The 19762-nt window shown below is 42.0% G+C and overlaps 1 protein-coding gene across 1 annotated transcript in view; it reads left to right on the top strand.

Moving 5' to 3' along the window:
* The window catches only part of vwa8 (von Willebrand factor A domain containing 8), a 103699-nt gene that overhangs the window by 56893 nt on the left and 27044 nt on the right, over nt 1-19762 (top strand). Inside the window, exons 30-37 of the mRNA XM_078262652.1 lie at nt 2597-2719; nt 3546-3610; nt 3917-4042; nt 5226-5335; nt 10128-10279; nt 11412-11616; nt 11737-11818; nt 13835-14039. Coding sequence (XP_078118778.1) covers nt 2597-2719; nt 3546-3610; nt 3917-4042; nt 5226-5335; nt 10128-10279; nt 11412-11616; nt 11737-11818; nt 13835-14039 — 1068 coding nt within the window. The remainder of the gene's footprint in view (nt 1-2596; nt 2720-3545; nt 3611-3916; nt 4043-5225; nt 5336-10127; nt 10280-11411; nt 11617-11736; nt 11819-13834; nt 14040-19762) is intronic.

Consider the following 19762-nt stretch of genomic DNA (forward strand, 5'->3'; position numbering starts at 1 on the left):
ATACGCTCCTGCACGCAGATGCAGAAGCACATACAAAAAAACGTAAATTGAAGTAACTTGCAGTGTTCACATTAGCTGGTGCTAACTCAGATCCAGGGAATTTCACCTGGAGAATAGCACCCTCTGTTGGCTGTAGTAGAGCAAAAGGTTATGCAAAAAGAATGCACTGTGTACAGCCACCAGTACTTTAGCTTGAGTCCAAATTAGATGTGGCAATATAACTGGTACAGGTTGGACAGCAGGAGAGATATGCACCAAAATATGCATTTGTCTATATTTCTTTCCCCCTATGGTTTAGAACAAAAAAATAACAAACTCATCAAGAGCATCGGTGCAACGCACTCTTGAGTTGTAATTGTAGAGATTTACGGCGAAACAAAAGCACATTTGAAAACTAAGAAGATGTAGATCAAGTAGTGTCAACACGACAGAACTGTAGCAGCCGGATCAAACAGAAAGGCAATGTCTGCAGGCATGAGGGATGTTTGAGAGAGCACTGTGGTTCTGACAGCTCCAGCAGTGGTACCAAAAAGAAAAGCACAATGCAGAAGTTGCTGCTTTTGATTCTTCATTCATATTTTATTTGTTTATATTTCAGCCCTATGTTACCCTGGAAATCCAGAGTTCTCGCGAGAGCACAATTTGAATTAACTCAGCGAGTCACTCTGGCATTCAGTAATGATGCTCATTAACTATGCCCCTTGTAGCCGAGCTGCACCAATCACATCGGTGTATCTGATATAGGCGGGCCAGAGGCGAGCTAAACAGATGACGACAGCGCTGCGACGTCAAAGTCATTAGTAAACATTGCAAGATGGCTACGGATGAACACCAGTTGTTTGAAACGGTACAATGGACGAGTTAGACTTTTTTAACTTGGCTTTTTATCTAAAAGAGGAACAGAAGTCCTTGTGTATGTAAGTATACTTGGCCAGTAAATCAGATTCAGATTCTTCCGAGAAGACGGCGCTCAAATCGTTCTTTGCAAGAAGGACGTTTTTGCTGTTCTGCCAACCGGATAAGGCAAGAGTTTAATCTACCGGTCACCGTGCGTTCACAGACATCGGACATTTTTCTTAGTGAAAACGTCATCATTCACATCACTTCCTGTGGGAATCAGAGGTGGGAAACTGGGGCTAGATTTTGCTAACCAAGTTTCCCAGTTGGTGACGCGTTGTCGACAACTGACGTTTGATGTAGGCAACTTTGGTTCACTGAAATATTTCAATGACAATAAACTGCTTATTGTGGACAAATGCCATTGCAAATTATTCATAAATAGGCCTATGTATAAAAAAAACAACACTTTATCCGTGTCCTTTCCCAAACACCTGTCCATGTGCTGCTTGTATGCTCGCATAAGAAAACAGCAGCAAATCTTTTGTTATTGTGGCCTCCATGTTTTCACACACCTGATGCTCTAGGCTACGGCCAACCGTTGGTGGCAGTCATGCAACAAGTTGTTATACCAAACGCCAATATGACAGAAGAAGAAGAACACGCATCCTGACCATGTAAACGCTGGCAGTCGGAAAAACAACGTAATCACGGGGGCGGTCCCTGATATTCCCAGGTGGCATGAACACAGCATTAGCTCCGCTGGTAGCTGAGCGTATGGGGCTACGTCACCCCGTGTATTGTTGTGATTGGTTGTAGTTTTATCCAATTGCGTGCAGTGAGATTTTCAAATGCATGCTTGGTGCCGCCCCTCGAGTTGGGTCATTTTCATTACTCAATGCCAGACCCTTAATCTTTCGGTTTTGGGTCTGGGTTTCCAGTATAGCCCTATATCTTAACACTATTTTCTTTTTTCTTAGATTCTGATTTAGCTTTTACTCGTGTGTTTTTGTCTTTTAGTCATTTTCATCGCTGGACGTGCCTGAGGCCAAAGATGTTCATTACCAATGACTACTTCTGTAACTGTTGTGCACAGGACCAATACAGAACTTTAAACCTTGAGTCATTAACCCTAACATGTCCTTCAAAACTGTTTACAGAGGCGGTCTCAGAGTCTTGTACTGCATTCAAATCATATTTGCAAATATGAGATTATGTATTATGGCTCCAATACTCAAAATATTCCGAATTTTAGGCCATACTGTGAGGCCATAGTCCATCTTTGTCAAAAGATCAACCATAAATTGAAAGAAATGTATGTGATGTTTGTAGATAATAATCCAGGGAGTGTCAAATCTAAGACATGTATTGCATTAAAGGTGCTCTAAGCGATGTCACGCGTTTTTTAGGCTACAACATTTTTTGTCACATACAGCAAACATCTCCTCACTATCCGCTAGCTGCCTGTCCCCTGAACACACTGTAAAAAACACGGTCTCTGTAGACAGCCCAGGCTCCACAAACGGCAACAAAAACAAACTGCTCCAACCTGCACCACCAAACATAACAAACAGTGTTCCAGCCAATAACCAACAAGAAGGATTTGGGGGTGGGGGTTAGCGCGCGGAAGGGAGGGGGGGGGGACGGGATGAGGAGGAGGGAGGTTATGCTGGTTGGGATTTTTCTTGTTCTGAATCCAGTCTTCTTCTGACATTTTCCTTCCGCTTTCTGTCTGTCTTTCAATTTGTCCCTCTGCCAGAGTAACACAGTGCTCCATTTGGACATGGTAACGGGCGCCGTGCGGAGGCTCATGCTGTCTCCAGACAGTGATCCGCCTTCCGCCACCAGAGCCTCCAGTTGGTGGAGCAGTAAGGAACCACAGGTCAGAGGTTTAAGTGTTTGGAATCAACACCACAGTATTTAGTTTAGTTTATTAGATTATAATATCGTAGACAGTCCCTCTTAATCAACTGTACAGTAAAGGGAGCAGCTTAGGGCATCCTAAAAATACAATGGTTAACATTAAAATGAGTTACATTACATCTATGATAACAGCAGGCCTAAGCAAAAAGGATTAAAACATACGTACAACAAGTGGCACACAAACAAGCATGCACAGATGATGGCAAAGGCACTAAAGCAGTCCATGCAGTAAAGACAATACAAAGGAGACAAGAGAAAGGAGAAAAGTCACAGAGGCCACATAGACTACAGGGTTTGCCCTGCCGTTATAAGTCTTCGGTGCAGCACCCGAGCCGTTTTTGGCAGCACCTAAGCTGAATGAATGTGAAATGCAGCAACAAAGTTGGGAAAAAAAGCATCAAACTAACTAAAAGGATTTTTCTCAGATCTAATGATTGTAGTCGGTCTTCTTTAGCAAGTTTTTTCTGTGTTTATTTATTCTCTGCTCTAGCTTTTCCAATCTTTCAGACACAGATATGGTGATAATAATGGTCCAAAATGATGTGAAATTGCATTTCTTTTATTTATTGAAAAACATTTCACATTTTTTAGGAACGACCCCTAAAACCAGAGCCAAATATGCCCACCTAAATCTTCAACGAACCCAGGGAAGACACTGGACTACACGTGTAGTTCCCCCCACCATGTGTCCAGTTTTACACAAGGACTAGTAATCATTTACGCTTTACAACACTGAACAAATCATCCCAAAGTGAACGTGTTGTGTATTATGTGTTGTTTTGCAGGGAGGGCATAAAATGTGTCATGACTTCGCCCACAAAAACTGGCTCCTCTTCTATAAGGAGGATGGGTAAGCTACTCTATATTATTGTATAATACATGTTCCTTTTTTTATCCAAACAATATGATGGTATTCATAATGTGTATTATTTGCTAGTGCCTGGGCCCCTTAACACAAACTTCAGATAGCTTACCACGGTGTCCCATTTCACATCTCTGCATTATGACTTATGATTGTACTTGTCTTTTAACTTTGGTTAACTAGATCATCCACAACAGTGTTTGACAGCGCAAGCTCAGTCATTTGCTGGTAGTAATCTGTGTGTGTGTGTGTGTGTGTGTGTGTGTGTGTGTGTGTGTGTGTGTGTGTGTGTAGCAACCAGCTGGAGGTGCTGGATGTGCTGGAGGGCCGGGTTCACTCCATCTCCCTTCCCATCAACCTGAAGTCTGTCTTCCTCGTGGCAGAGGACCGCTGGCTGCTGCTGGAGAGCAACACCAACAAGTGAGTAAGGGACGGACTTCAAATCTCTCCTAGGGTCTAAAAGTTGAAAGTGCTCATATTATGCTCATTTTCAGGTTCAAGAAAAGCTCTCTGTTTTAGCTACAGAGTGAGGCATCTCACTTCTGTTCCATCTTCGTTGGGAGTCGCACATGCGCAGGACTACTAGCCAGTCAGAAGCAGAGTAGGGTGGGCCCTGACAAGCAAGCTAGTGTGATCCAAAACAAACCCGCTTCAGCCAGTAACCATAGATACATCCCATGTCCATTATTTGATAGCTCCTCGACTTCTCGGTCCTCAGCTGAACCGGAAGTTGTTCTGTCTCTCCTCGGTGAAGGCCGTCTCAAAGCTCTTCTTTCTGACCCGAGGAGCGAGCATCGAGGAGGGATCTCTGAGGAGCTATAGGCGAGGAAACACGAGAGGAAGGCATGCAGCTTAAGGAATTGCTAACTCCGCCCATACAGCTGACGAATTTGTGTGACGCTTCAGAGGAAAGGACGTCTCATCCCTCTTAACACACATTTGCTCGTTGCCTCACTCCTCTCGTGTTTTCCTTGTGTCTCTCCCATGCCTCCTCGGTGGGAGGGACTAAGACGCCAGGAAGGGAGGCAAGTGGAGGAGTCGAGGCAATTTAAGGGCTATGGGATGCACCTCATGGCTTTGACTCAGCCGTACATGTTTGAACCAGAGTCTGACCCCGAAACACAGGCAGAACAACCCGACAAGCTTCGCAAACCTAGACTATAGCAAGATGTTTCAGAGTGGTAAGTTATTTAAATGTGAACAAATTATTCTTTCATACGTAACTTTTTCATTCTGCACTGCCTCCTGGACATGGCGATACAACTATCTGAACTCTTCGGGCCTCTGCTCTAACTAGCTTGGTTTGAGGGTATGCCATGCTAGCAGCTAGGCGAGCATTATAACGTGTGTTCCAAAGTGACCACGTTTGTCTCTGAAGTAAAGGCTGGACTACAATAGAGCTGTTTGGAGCAGTTTGTGAACAGTGTTTTCTGTTGGAGATGGGAAGTCCCTTTGGGGGGGACTTTGGGCTTTTTCACTTTGTGAAAAAAAGAATACACTTTGTCAAAAAAGATACATAACACAATAAAGGAAAGGGAAAAAGCATAATATGAGCAGTTTAAATTCACTCACAATGCGACATGCTGTATGTGTCCCTGAATAGGAAGTTCCTGCTGACAAAGCCCATGCATATGAATGCTGAAGACTCTGGAGTGTGTCAGCTCCACAGCATCAGTGAGGACTCCGTCAGCACAGGCCATGGAGCCAGCTCAGGTACATATATACAGTATACATATATATATATATATATATATATATATATATATATATATATATATATATATATATAATAAATAACGATGGACATCTCTCAGCTCTAAACAAAAATTAACAGGCAGGGTTCAACTTTAAGGTTTTAAAAAATAAAAATAAAATAAAAAATTCTACTTGCCCAAAGTCAATTTGTACTAGGCTCTATATAAATATAAATGTGTTTAGTGGTTATCAAATAATAGTCAAGATAACACTTTTTTGTCCGTAGACACGAAAATTTGTCTTGCAATACAAGCTCCAACAATTAAAAAGACAACAAAACAACAACATGAAGACAAAAAGTTAAATATATACTGCATCAGGCATTGTTAAATTAATAATAATTAATATGGTGGGGGCCCAGCCCTGTAAGAGTGGTCATAAATAGTCAATAATCATAGTCAAATCTGAATGAAGACGCTCCTTTAAAAAATGATCCACTTTTATCTGCCTCAGACTCAAACTTGCGGTAAGCAAAAAAGTTATTTCGACATCCTCTGCTGCCGACGCAGTTTTTTACAAATATTTTTATTGTTTTAAAGAAGGTACAATATACAGTGCAGCATTACATTGTCAATTATAACAAGACATCGTTCTATTAACCCCATCCCACCCACAACAAACCCCTGTGCCGAGGAAGTCAGGACAGATAAAGAAAGAAAGAAACAAACATGACAAAAAGAAGACCAAAAATAAAAATGTACAGTACTCATGATAGCAAATAGTGTAATCGTTGTGCTTTACCATTCTTAGCAGTTATTAAGAGGGAAGTGTAGTAAGTCTTTCAAAGTAAGCCAGTAAAGGGTCCCAATGTTTGTTGAATTTTCTAGGATCCTCTAAGAAAGTATTTGATTTTTTTCTATTTTTAGAAACGTCATAATATCAGCAAGCCATGTGGAGGCTTTTGCCAAACATGGCCATTGTAGGGCTAGGTTGTCGATCTAAATCAAAGGCTTCATTTAAGACCTCAAATATTGATGCCCAGAACTCTCTCAACCTGGAACATGACCAAAACATGTGAAGTAAATCTGCTCTGTCCATTCTACATCTTTCACATATGTCATCCATGTCAGAGTATATTTTGGCCAGCTTAACCTTACTATAGTGCATACGGTGAAGAACGTTACACTGAATCAAATTCAAACCTGAGGTCCCATTCACCCAGCTTAGAGCCCTGTCCCATGCAGCATTTCCAACGGCACATTTAAATCAAATCATTCAGAAAGGATTCTCCGACGTGGGCAAGGTGAGTGGGGGCAAGAGAACGATAACGTTATCTATGATGCCCGAACGGGCAAGTGGGTCGTTATATTGACTTGCCCGACGCGGCGTTTTACTTGGCCCGGGCCATTGGGCAACCTTTATTGTTGAACCCTGACAGGGCTTTTATGTAATAGCCAGATGCTCTGTAACACTTATTAAATACATTATGTCAACCCTATTAACGAAAGCAAGCAGACAGACACACATAGAAATAGACTGGTGCCCTGGGCCGCCATATGTCTGCCCTAAAAAGAAAGACCTCTGTCAACTGGCCTTGAGTCAAACCAAATATGCCTGTTTTAAACTTTCATAATGCTCACATGTCACAGTTAGTGAGAGCAAAAATGTGAAGTCATGAGTAATGTCCAACAATCTAGACTGAAATAGTCCACAAAGGTCAGAAGTCACTGTAATAGCTCAGTGGACCTAACTGAAGATGGTGAACTTTATTGTAATCTAAAAAGAAGAAATATATGAGCTCCTCACAGGGTTGCTGCAGTGTGAGCTCATTGATATAATAGACACGTGAAGTACACTGCTACAGTACTCTCCAGAGTCAGGGTTTTTCCTGGCTCAAAATTGGGCCTTTGGGACAGTAAGCATGATCGCTCTGCGTACACTAAAGGCAATTCTGTGATACATTATTTGAAAGAAATCCATGCATTTACCTGTGATTTCTGAACATTTGATAAACTATGTATAATACTCGAGTAAATTAAACCCCAATTCACAAAACTGGTTAAGAAAAAATAATATTAATGTTTAAATAAATCACCGGGAGAGTCCGGTACAGCCTTTGGAGATAAAACAGATTAGCTCTCACATTCAAGTTTATGTTCTGCTTGTTTAACGGTTGTTTGGTAAATTGCTCTCAAACACATTTAGATGAGATTTAAATTAGCCATTTTTATTCTCAGGTATTTTGGTGCTGGTGAAATTTCCTCTATGCAGGACAAAACCCTGAGAGTAAATGTCTGGTTTCTTTTATTTATTTCTCTCAATGTCAACATTTATTTTCCCGTTTCTTTTCTCTCTTCCATCATGCTCCTTTCAATTGCTCCTTCTCAATTCGAGTTTCAATTTGTTTCTTAACTTGTTTCTACTTGAATAGTGTTGTATTTCCACTATATCTACAGTGGGGCAAAAAAGTATTTAGTCAGCCACCAATTGTGCAAGTTCTCCCACTCAAAAAGATGAGAGAGGCCTGTAATCTTCATCATAGGTACACTTCAACTATGAGAGACAAAATGAGGAAAAAAAATCCAGAAAATCACATTGTAGGATTTTTAATGAATTTATTTGCAAATTATGGTGGAAAATAAGTATTTGGTCAATAACAAAAGTTCATCTCAATACTTTGTTATATACCCTTTGTTGGCAATGACAGAGGTCAAACGTTTTCTGTAAGTCTTCACAAGGTTTTCACACACTGTTGCTGGTATTTTGGCCCATTCCTCCATGCAGATCTCCTCTAGAGCAGTGATGTTTTGGGGCTGTCAGCTGGGCATACAGACTTTCAACTCCCTCCAAAGATTTTCTATGGGGTTGAGATCTGGAGACCGCTAGGCCACTCCAGGACCTTGAAATGCTTCTTACGAAGCCACTCCTTCGTTGTCCGGGCGGTGTGTCATTGTCATGCTGAAAGACCCAGCCACATTTCATCTTCAATGCCCTTGCTGATGGAAGGAGGTTTTCACTCAAAATCTCATGATACATGGCCCCATTCATTCTTTCCTTTACACGGATCTGTCGTCCTGGTCCCTTTGCAGAAAAACAGCCCCCAAAGCATGATGTTTCACACCCCATGCTTCACAGTAGGTATGGTGTTCTTTGGATGCAACTCAGCATTCTTTTCCCCTCCAAACCCGACGAGTTGAGTTTTTACCAAAAAGTTCTATTTTGGTTTCATCTGACCATATGACATTCTCCCAATCCTCTTCTGGATCATCCGAATGCTCTCTAGCAAACTCCAGACGGGCCTGGACATGTACTGACTTAAGCAGGGGGACACGTCTGGCACTGCAGGATTTGAGTCCCTGGCGGCGTAGTGTGTTACTGATGGTAGCCTTTGTTACTTTGGTCCCAGCTCTCTGCAGGTCATTCACTAGGTCCCCCCATGTGGTTCTGGGATTTTTTGCTCACCGTTCTTGTGATCATTTTGACCCCACTGGGTGAGATCTTGCGTGGAGCCCGGATCGAGGGAGATTATTAGTGGTCTTGTATGTCTTCCATTTTCTTATAATTGCTCCCACAGTTGATTTCTTCACACCAAGCTGCTTACCTATTGCAGATTCAGTCTTCCCAGCCTGGTGCAGGTCTACAATTTTGTTTCTGGTGTCCTTTGACAGCTCTTTGGTCTTGGCCATAGTGGAGTTTGAAGTGTGACTGTTTGAGGTTGTGGACAGGTGTCTTTTATACTGATAACAAGTTCAAACAGGTGCCATTAATACAGGTAACGAGTGGAGGACAGAGGAGCCTCTTAAAGAAGAAGTTACAGGTCTGTGAGAGACAGAAATCTTGCTTGTTTCTAGGTGACCAAATACTTATTTTCCCGAGGAATTTGCAAATAATTTCATTAAAAATCCTACAATGTGATTTTCTGGATTTTTTTGTACCTATGATGAAAATTACAGGCCTCTCTCATCTTTTTAAGTGGGAGAACCTGCACAATTGGTGGCTGACTAAATACTTTTTTGCCCCACTGTATGTATATCATCATCAACTTTATTGCCAGACACATGCATGACATACAACATACATTAAAAAGAGAAAGATAAACATATACAGAGAAATTAAAAACAAAAGAAACAACAATACTGCATTTCTATAAAAGAAACTTATACCAGTGTTTCCATAGTGATGATTGGTATCGTATGGCATTAAAGCTAGGATTTGCCAGCAGCATAACAGTGCTGTTCTGGAAGACGTTCAGGAGACAAATGAATTTGTAGATACGACTCCTCAATAATGCCTGGAAGGTGCTGACCGCTGCATTACAAAACAGGTCACTTGCACTAGAGCACCTGGGTTTGTTTAGCAGTATCCTCATACAGTCACTATAAGCAACCTTAAGCTTCTGCATGCTTGCCTTTCTAAACTTAGTCCATAAGGGAGCAGTATACAAAGGAGTGCAATATGCTTTAAACAGACTCACTTTGACTCATCATCCGTGCTCATGTGGAATTTTCTTACCAACATGTTAGCTTGGGCATATAATATGCTGCCTGTATATATCCTCATCATCAGATAACTGATCAGTAATGTAGTGACCCAGATATTTAATTTTATTAAAGACACTCATCACTTGTCCTGACAGATAAAAGTCTGGAAAACCTACATGACACAGGACTCTTTTTATATATGTGTTTTTTATGCTTGTATATGCTTTTGTCTTTGTGAAGCATTTTGGTGCAAACTTGTTTGCTTTTAAAGTGTTATATATAAATGAAATCAACTTCAAATGAAACTTTTTTCACTCCCTCTATCCCAGCGGAGGTGTCCGTGCCCCAGATGCTGTCGTGTGAGCAGCTACCCAACGAGAACCTCAGTGCCGCTCTGGACCAGAACATCGTTTCACCCAACCGTATACTGGCCGACACCGGCTCCTTTGCACGGGTCGTTGTGGGATTCCCAGACCTTGTGGTAAGATTATTAGGTAACACTTTACTTGACGGTATCTACATAAGAGTGACATGTATGTATGAACACATGACAGTGTCACATGTGTCATGTCACATGTCAACCCTAACCCTAACCCTAACTTGTCATGACAAAAACCGAATGACACTTAGTGACAGAAGCGTTATGTCATGAATGTTTATGACTTGTTTATAATGTTTATGACACGTTCATGACAGAGTGTCATGTCACTCTTTAGTAGATACCTTCAAGTAAAGTGTAACCGATTATTATAAAAGGACTTGGTGAAAGATTGTTGGGTTAATATTTGGGACGTGAAGCTTTTTTTCAGATTTGAGCTAATCATTTGACATTGAAGCTGCTCGTGACAACGTTTAGCTGCGCACATCCTGTCTCAGTGGCATTTGCCTGCCTTCTCAGAACTCAGCTGGACATTCCGAAATTATGAAACCACATCCTGTCGGGACAACAATGTCTTAATCCCACAGCTTTTCATGTCAATGTCAGATGTCTGGTTGGACCACTGGTGTAGTATCTTCTCTGTACAAAGGGAAGATACCTTTACTATCTACCGAGAAGAAGAAGAAGTTTGCGGTATCATCGTTACATGTCTTCTAACTTCTAAAAAGTTATTTTCCACCATAATGCAAGGCTGCCAAATTGCAAAGTTTTCTCGTTGAGCTTAAGAGAGCAAACCCGGAAGGCTGACAGGGTCGTTATTGGCGTTTTTCCATTACGTGGTACCTGCTCGACTCGCCTCGACTCTACTCGCCTTTTTTGGTTTTCCATTATGAAAAAAAGTCCCTGGTACCTGCCGACAGGTACTTTATTCAGCATCACCTCCGTCGAGGTTCCAAGCGAGCTGAGGCGATACCAAAAGGTGTACCAACGTTAAAACCTGCAGACTACTGATTGGTCAGAGAGAATCGTCATTAATCACTGCGTCATCATTGCCTTGGGGTGGACTTTGGGCTTTTGCACTTTGTAAACCTATAACGTGCACAAAAAAAAGATATATAACACAATAAAGGAAAGGGAAAAAGCCAAAAAGCATAATATGAGCACTTTAATGTACTCCTACAGCTGTGTTCTTGATGTACACATTGTGATCCTCTTGATTTCTTTTCTTGTCCAGTCCCCTAATGAGGTGTACAGCTTTAAGAGGCCTGTTGACCTATCAGTGATGAAGAGTGCTGAGACTGGGGCTCACATGTTCCTTAGAGGGGGGCTTCGGTCTGGCGCAGCCAAACGGGAGAATTGTGTCAGTCTGCTCTCAGCCAATCAGGTGGTCCGAGCCCTTCCACCCAACAAGGTGCCCCTGAAGGAGGTCTACCCCAAAGGTCAGACTTCAGATCACACAAATGAGCTTAGAGACATGTGTTTTGTTTACAACCTAGCAAATTAATTGAGAGAGAGAATGAATGTTCAGACTTGTTTTCTCTTTTTTTTTTGTCACTCAGATGTCACACCTCCAATGACGGCAGCGTACCTGGAGGTGACTGATCTGAACTCCAAGAAAGTCAAATATATTCCCGTCCCGAGGTAAACAGTACACGGATGTTTCTTACCCTTCTTCTCATTTCTCAGTTTGTACATCCTAAATTCCTTTCCTCGCTTGTCCCTGTTTGAAAGCGACGGTAATTAAATGGTGCGACGCCTGCGCGCTAGTTCAGGCAGTCAACTCGGGCTGCACCGCTGTATACACACGTGACATGCCTCACTCTCCGTATCATTTACCAAACACATCACCTCAATTTGGCGGTCTATTTAAGCTGCATCATTTCCCCATCTCTGCCTTGTCAATGCTGCTGCCGCCCTGCACCTGTACCGTTGCCTGCTTTCAGCCCCACCCCTCCCCCCCCCCCCCAGCATCCACCTGCAGCCTCTGGCCAGGGGGAAGCTATTTTATCATCACTCCCCAATATCTCATGTAAACCCAATCTGCGGGGAGTAATGAGGTCAGAGTCTGGCCGCCAAACACAATGTTCTGCTGTTATAATAAACATTTCAAACGTGAGTTGTCTGACTGAAATATGATGTGTGGCACAGCTGCCATGGTTTGAATATTCCAGCTGTGATGTCACCCCTCTTTTATACTTCACGGGTGCCATAAAGACTTCCACCAAGGATACACCTGTCAATTCTCGCTCATAGCTTCTCCGGCAAGCCTCCTCTCTCATTGTTCGTCTCCGGCTCCTCGCTCTTGGCTCCTAGCTCCACCTTCTCTCCTCTGTTCTCGAGATGCATTTTTAGGAATTGAGACATCCTTCATCTGCGCTGAGTTCAATTTAGAAATTAGAAGAGCCTTTACTGTGTCTGACTCTGCTATACTTTCAAGGACTTTCATTACAACGTCCTTTTTGCATCCTGTAGCACCAGCTAGTGGTCAGAGACAGCTTTGCATTGAGAAATACTGATGAATTGCCTTTATATATTTTACTATCATGTTTTTAAACTTGCAAAATTATTATTTTAAACTATGATTTTCAGTATCATAGAATTCTTATGTATCACACAAGAATATAATGTGTATAAAACAACCTTTACTCTCATCAGACATACTAATACATGTTGGGTTTCCTGTCTTGTTATTGCGTGTTCTGTGTGAGTCAGTTACTTGTCCTTTGTGACTATTGCCTCCCATATTGCATACAAGGTTTCCCCTGCCAATCTAGAGCAAAGTAGGCCAACTCAGTGTATTTCTTTGACCACTTGAGTCAAGTTAGGTAAAAAGTCAATTTTACCATCAGGGTAAACATCAAAATTCAGACACACATAGTCCAAGGTGATCATGTTGAGGCAGGTAAAACCCTGGCAGAACTTTCTTTTTTGACTGGCAACAAAAAGCCCTGCTACGCCATGCTACGCCCTGCTACGCCATGAACTACTACAACAACTACTATTTCTAGTCATCCATCCATCTTCGTCCGCTTATCCGGTATCGGGTCGCGGGGGTAGCAGCTCCAGCAGGGGACCCCAAACTTCCCTTTCCCGAGCCCCATTAACCAGCTCCGACTGGGGGATCCCGAGGCGTTCCCAGGCCAGGTTGGAGATATAATCCCTCCACCTAGTCCTAGGTCCCCGAGGCCTCCTCCCAGCTGGACGTGCCTGGAACACCTCCCTAGGGAGGCGCCCAGGGGGCATCCTTACCAGATGCCCGAACCACCTCAACTGGCTATTTCTAGTCATAGTTCCAGTATCTTTATTGTGACTATTACTGCCATTGTTCATCACACCCCCAACCGGCACCGGCAGACAACCGCCTACCTACGAGGTTTTTGCCTAAAAGGGAGTCTTTCCTCGCCACTGTCGCACTAAATGCTGGCTCATGTGGGAATAACTGGAATTGTTGGGTCTTTGTAAATCACAGAGTGTGGTCTAGACCTACTCTATCTGTAAAGTGTCTCAAGATAACTTGTTATGATTTTGAAATTGAATTGAATAATGTACACATTCGAGGAAAGTTGAAATGTTACATCTAGTGAAAGCCCTGATGCCCTTTCAATGACTTCTCTTAGTGACTGTGTCGCGACTTAGCTACGTATTTGTGATTGGCAGGTCAATGACGGTGTCGCCTTACACCAGCTGGCTGTCCAAGGTGTCAGAGTCTGACGTGCTCATAGCCGCTCTCGGTTCTGGAGGCGTGGTCACCGTGGATATGGGCGGGTACGTCCGGCTCTGGGAGACGGGATTGGACACCCTGCAGCGGTCGCTGATGGAGTGGAGGAATATGATTGGGACGGAGGATGGCAGGCCTTTACAGGTAATATCACGACTTTGTTTGAACATTTTGAATGGTTCATGGAGAAGTTGTATCACAAAGATAAGATTTACAGTTTATTTTCAACATTGAAATAAAAGATAAATGAGAACATGTACATTCTAGTACAAGCAAGAAAACCAACAAAAACCAAAATAGTCCGCAAACATATCTTGCAAAATTAGTGTAAATGATTAAAATAAGGATTTTCATGTTCAAAAAGGAGTAGGAAGAAGTTAAAAAATATAAATGAGCCCCCTTTTTCTACTTCTCTACTAAAGTTATATACAAACAATTAAATTCTTAACTTATTTATGTATGTATACATACACATACGTGCGTATATACCTACTTACAGGCACACGTACATATGCATGCATGCATACACACACACACACACACACACACACACACACACACACACACACACACACACACACACACAGCTATCACCTACCGGTGTCCATGTTTCATCGGTTTGATTTGTCAGTTAAATCAAACCGAATAATAACTAATCCAAACTAGACATAATATATAACCCCAAGAACAATACAGTCAGTACACAATACAATCACCTCGAGTCCTTCTCGTACCCATCCAATACATTGATTTTAAAAAGATGATTGGGTAGTGAATAGAAATGAATGAATAGAAATACTTGCAGCCTGCAGTTTCTCTCCAAACCACAGAGGGGCAGTGCTACTTTATAAATAACTACAGTGAAGACGATTTCAGCTGGAAGTGGCTCTGAATGCTTGCCTCACTCTGCCAGAATATATAAGCTGCTGCAACATTCCTAATTTTGTGCTAACCGGAATGTTTCCAGGCCCGAAATTTAATGACCCAGCTGTACTCTGGGTGGGTGTGTATGAATGGACGGCCATTGTGCTGATGATGCAATAGGTTTGACCCTCAGAATGGGTCAGAGCATGTTCAGACCAGCATACTGAGAAAGCATTGTTAGGGTGCCCACATACACAACACAGGCAGATACATTCTTTAGATAATGTAGCCTCCCAAATGTAGTGGACATTGATGCACATCTGGGGTTTGGGCACACGGCAGTGAGAGACAGAAGCCTTTACGTGGACTAAAAACGAGGATGTTAAAGAGACTGATCATACAATTGGATGATGTAGATGAGCGACTGTTTTCTCCCTTGAATCTTTAATAAGTTATATAAATTCACAAATTGACTATTAAGTTCTGTGTGCCGTTTGAGCATCTTTTACGCCAAACACAAGTAGTTTTCCCCGGAATTAAAATAAAGGGAAAGTAAAAATGATTTGTTTTGATCTTCACCATTGTCTACCTTTTACTCCTGCAAGAAGTTATGAGGAGAAGTAATCATTATGATTTTGCGTACTCATTCTGTGTTGCCATGACTCCAGAGATATAGATTTCCTTAAGGGTGTGCTGCGGTCTAACCCAGGGCTACTGAACCAAAAATGAAGCTGTGACTGAGAATATATTCATTCATGCACATGCTCCCATGCACCTGCACACCTGTAATGCACACACGGGACCCCTCCGTGGCCTAGATTCTTCAGGAGTCATGTCGTCTTTGAAGGGGCACCTTGAGTCCACTGTAGGTCAGACTTACACAGGCTCTCCCTGTGCTCTGTGTTAACTCACTGGAAGCAACAGTAGCACTACTGTATTTAAACATACCTGCCTACAAGGCTCTCTGTATATCTGTTTAGAGATATGCTACTTTATACATCTCACCTCACTATGAGCTCACTTGTTTGCATGTGGCAAATATGCACTGGGGCTCCAGATCTGCAAAGGAGCAAGAGAAAATATGTCATAAAAATATGCCATATAGATGTTAAAATCATTTCTTGATATCAGACAGAATTGTCAACTCATTACACTCCGTTTCCATCTTCAGTCTGACATCGCCTCCACTCTAAACAATTTGGGTGGGGTGGGGGGAATTTGATTTTCCCTATGTCCAACGTCATTTTAAGTCGGAGGCTCCCTGTGCTTTGTGTTAGCTCACTGGAAGCAACAGTAGCACTACTGTATATGAACATACCTGCCTACAAGGCTCTCTGTATATCTGCTCAGAGATACACTACTTTACCAGACCTTATGAGCTCACCCGTTTGCATGTGGCAAATATGCAATACTTGCCAAATACCTCGTTTTTATGACACGCTTAAAGAGTATAACAATCAGGCTTTAGACCAAAGTATGAAACGAAAAAGGGAAAGCAGGATATAAAAGAAATTAGGGCTGCAGCTAACGATTATTTTCATTGTTGATTAATCTGTTGATGATTCTCTAGATTAATGGATTAGTTGGATTAGTTGGTTTGGTCTATAAAATGTCCGTGTCCCAAAAGCCCAAGATGTCGTCCTCAAATGTCTTGCTTAGTCCACAACTCAAATATATTCAGTTTACTGTCACAGAGGAAAGAAGAAACTAGAAGAATATTCACATTTAACAAGCTGAAATCAGAAAATGTGTACTTTCTTTACATTAAAAATGACTTCAATCAAAACAGTTGGCGATTCATTTAACAGTTGACAACTAGTCGATTAATCTTTGCAGCTCTAATGCACACACACACACACACACACTTGTGCCGGCATAAAGAAATCTTCTTACCTCTTGATGTATGGATGTTTTTTTTTAACCAGGTAGGCCGTTGAGAACAGGTTCTCATTTACAACGGCGACCTGGCCAAGAAAAGCGTAAGCGTACAAGACAACATACAGTTTCACATTCAACATAGTGCGAAAACTAAATACAATAGGCTACAAAGGTACAGATTAAGTAGGCATTTCAATGCCGGCACAAAGTGAGGTGTAAGTAAGTCGATGGATATGCGAAAGTGAAAGGGTGATAACATAATATACATGAAATAGACAATCTATAACATTGCTGAGCTGTAGTAAAGAGTCAGAAAACAGTGCAAAATTAAATTGTGGGCAAGATATTGATGTGGATCCAGTGATCAGTTATAACGCTGTATATATAAAGAGATAGTCTATAGGAATGCAGAGAAGTAGTGAAGTCAATATACAGTTAGTGCAAGATGTAGTCTAGTTAGTGATGTGGATCAGTAATAACACAGTAAACATGAACAGACAGTCTGTCAAAATGCGCAATATAGTATATATGTATAGTATGTCAGAGCTGATTACCAGGTAATCACCAGGTAATCAGGTTTTATTAGCAAAGATCATGTCTGTCGAGAGGAAAGACGAAAGCTCTTAGCCTTCGACTTTGCCTGTTCATGTGTGTGTGTGTGTGTGTGTGTGTGTGTGTGTGTGTCAGTGTGTCAGTGCATGCGTATGCGTGTGTGCCTGCAGGTGTGCATGACTGTCTGACATTGCTCTATAACAGCGCCGTTGACATCGCATTATACACACAGATGCACAGCAGACATCAGCCATCATCTCTCACACAACACAGTCTATTGTTCAACTAGTGCCAAGTATGTGTCAGCAGGTATCCAGCATAATATGACCACATTGATAGCAGTTCACTCCTATATAGCCACTCACTCAACCTGAAACTTTAATTGTACAATACGGTTTGTTTTTACACCCGTATATCAATGTGTGGGTGTTTTTTTTTCTTCCTCTATGGCTCTTGTTGGACACCTGCCATCTTTTTCCCTCCCTTCCTCCCCAACTGAAGCTGAAGGTGTCTTATCAGTCACACTCATACGCACACATACACTCGCTCTGTCAGAGTTCAAATCGTCTGCAGCAGCACCTTGCAGACTTGTGCCACAATCTGCAAACAACAGAAGTTAACAGTAACCTTCTTGAAATGTGCATGTAACTTTTTTTTGCAACAAAGCGTGGACACTCTTCCATACTTTAGACCATAATTCAAGTATAAAAATGACCAAATTTGAGTTCTGAGACACCTGCAGCATACCTTGGATTCATAAGCTCAGACAAATAAAAGAGTGTTTCACATTTACAGGCTCATAACGTAGACACAATTTCACATGTTTAAACATTTATGTACAGACATGCATTTATACCAACACACGCATACACGCTAGCATGCACCCAAGTTCACACAGGGGCACGCATTCACTTCCCAAAAAGCACTCAAAAGTAGGCTGTGTGACTGCACACACACAGATGTCTTCACTCCTAAATCACTTTCTGTCTTTAGGCGTCTAAAGGGAGAATCAGATATTTATGAGGCTATTAATGTCACAAGACGAGGCATGGGCCGCAGATGAGAGAGGGAGAGAGAGACGTCGGGTGAAGAAAAGACAGCGAGAGGGGGAAAAGTCATTGAGAGAGGAGGCTGGGAGAGAGAGACATTGATTCCCACAGTCATAAAAATGAGGTTTTCTCCACCGCCTGCCCCACACTCGTCTTGCCTCTCTGTCTCGGGGTAAAGGTGCCATCTTTAGCTTAATGGGACCAGTGGCAACAGCCACATAGTAATTATTACATCCTTGGTTTACATGATGTTTTCAACCAAATACTGTGAAGAAACACATACACACTGTCTGTGACATCACCCTAAAGGGTTGCTTTAAAGCCTAAAGATGCAGCGCGCACCGTATTCTTGGAATTGGTTTGGAGCAGGAAAATCACATGTTCAGCTATGGGATGGAGCCGACAATAGCCTGAAACAACCAGAATTAAGCCACACAGTGAGACTCTATTTCAAAAGTAGTAGTTTCCTTTCTCTTCAATGATCTAATGTTTCTAGAAGCCATTTAAAGAGATGCTAAAAGCACCCTAAAACTTCAAATCTATTATTATTTTTAAATAGGAATTAAACAAGTGTTTTTTCCTATTTAAATGTTTGTTTGTTTTGTTTTGTTTTTTACAACAATATCCTTAATAATAATGTTTCTGAGAAATCACGTTGCGCCCATCATTTTGGCGTGGAAGCCGTAAACAGACTGAGACACTAATGCTAGGTGATCGTATCAGAAACAAATGTTTTCATGTATAGTATTCATGTAGTTAAGAAAATAATGGTCCTGCTGGGACATTGTAATGTGACACACGCACACGCACACACACACACACACACACACACACACACACACACACACACACACACACACACACACACACCACCCTGTCGCTGCATTGTCCAATGACTCATGACTCATACCTCTTTCACAACCAGAGCAGGAACTTGAACCGTGTGTGGCCGCTCTTGGAGCCCAGAATGGACACATGTCATAAAGCTTCACTCATCATTTTCCTAAAAACCAAAAGTAGAACATTCGTCACCCCTTTACTGGTTGTGACTGATCCAGAATAGAGTCCATTACCAGCCTGAAGACACATCCACAAGTTACGTTGTCACCAGCATTGCAGGTTTATCCAAACACAGTGTGATGACAACGGTGGATTACTAAGACAAGCAGGGAACTGTGACCATCAGGGCCTGATGGAAGTGGTTAGCGCTGCGTCCCGTCCGTTGGCTGTGTGGCTTAGTTGTGTTTGATTTAGAGCTTGAAACGCTGTAATGATCATGTTTCATTGGCCAGTTACCGGGTCACTTGCACATGTTAGTGCACGTCAGCGCACGGGTCCACTACGGGACAAACCCTATGGAGCGGACCACGTGTGTGCATATTTCAACAGAGTGACAGTGTAAGGAAGAAATAGAGACAACAAAACAAAACGAATCAGAGAAGCAAAAGAAAAGTTGTGTCCTGTTCTCTTTATTTATATATTTGATACTGTCCAACCAGTAAAATATGTCCTGTTGTCTTTATT

This window comes from Sander vitreus, chromosome 11 (genome assembly GCF_031162955.1).
Source record: "Sander vitreus isolate 19-12246 chromosome 11, sanVit1, whole genome shotgun sequence".
In the NCBI taxonomy this organism is placed as follows: Eukaryota; Metazoa; Chordata; class Actinopteri; order Perciformes; family Percidae; genus Sander; species Sander vitreus.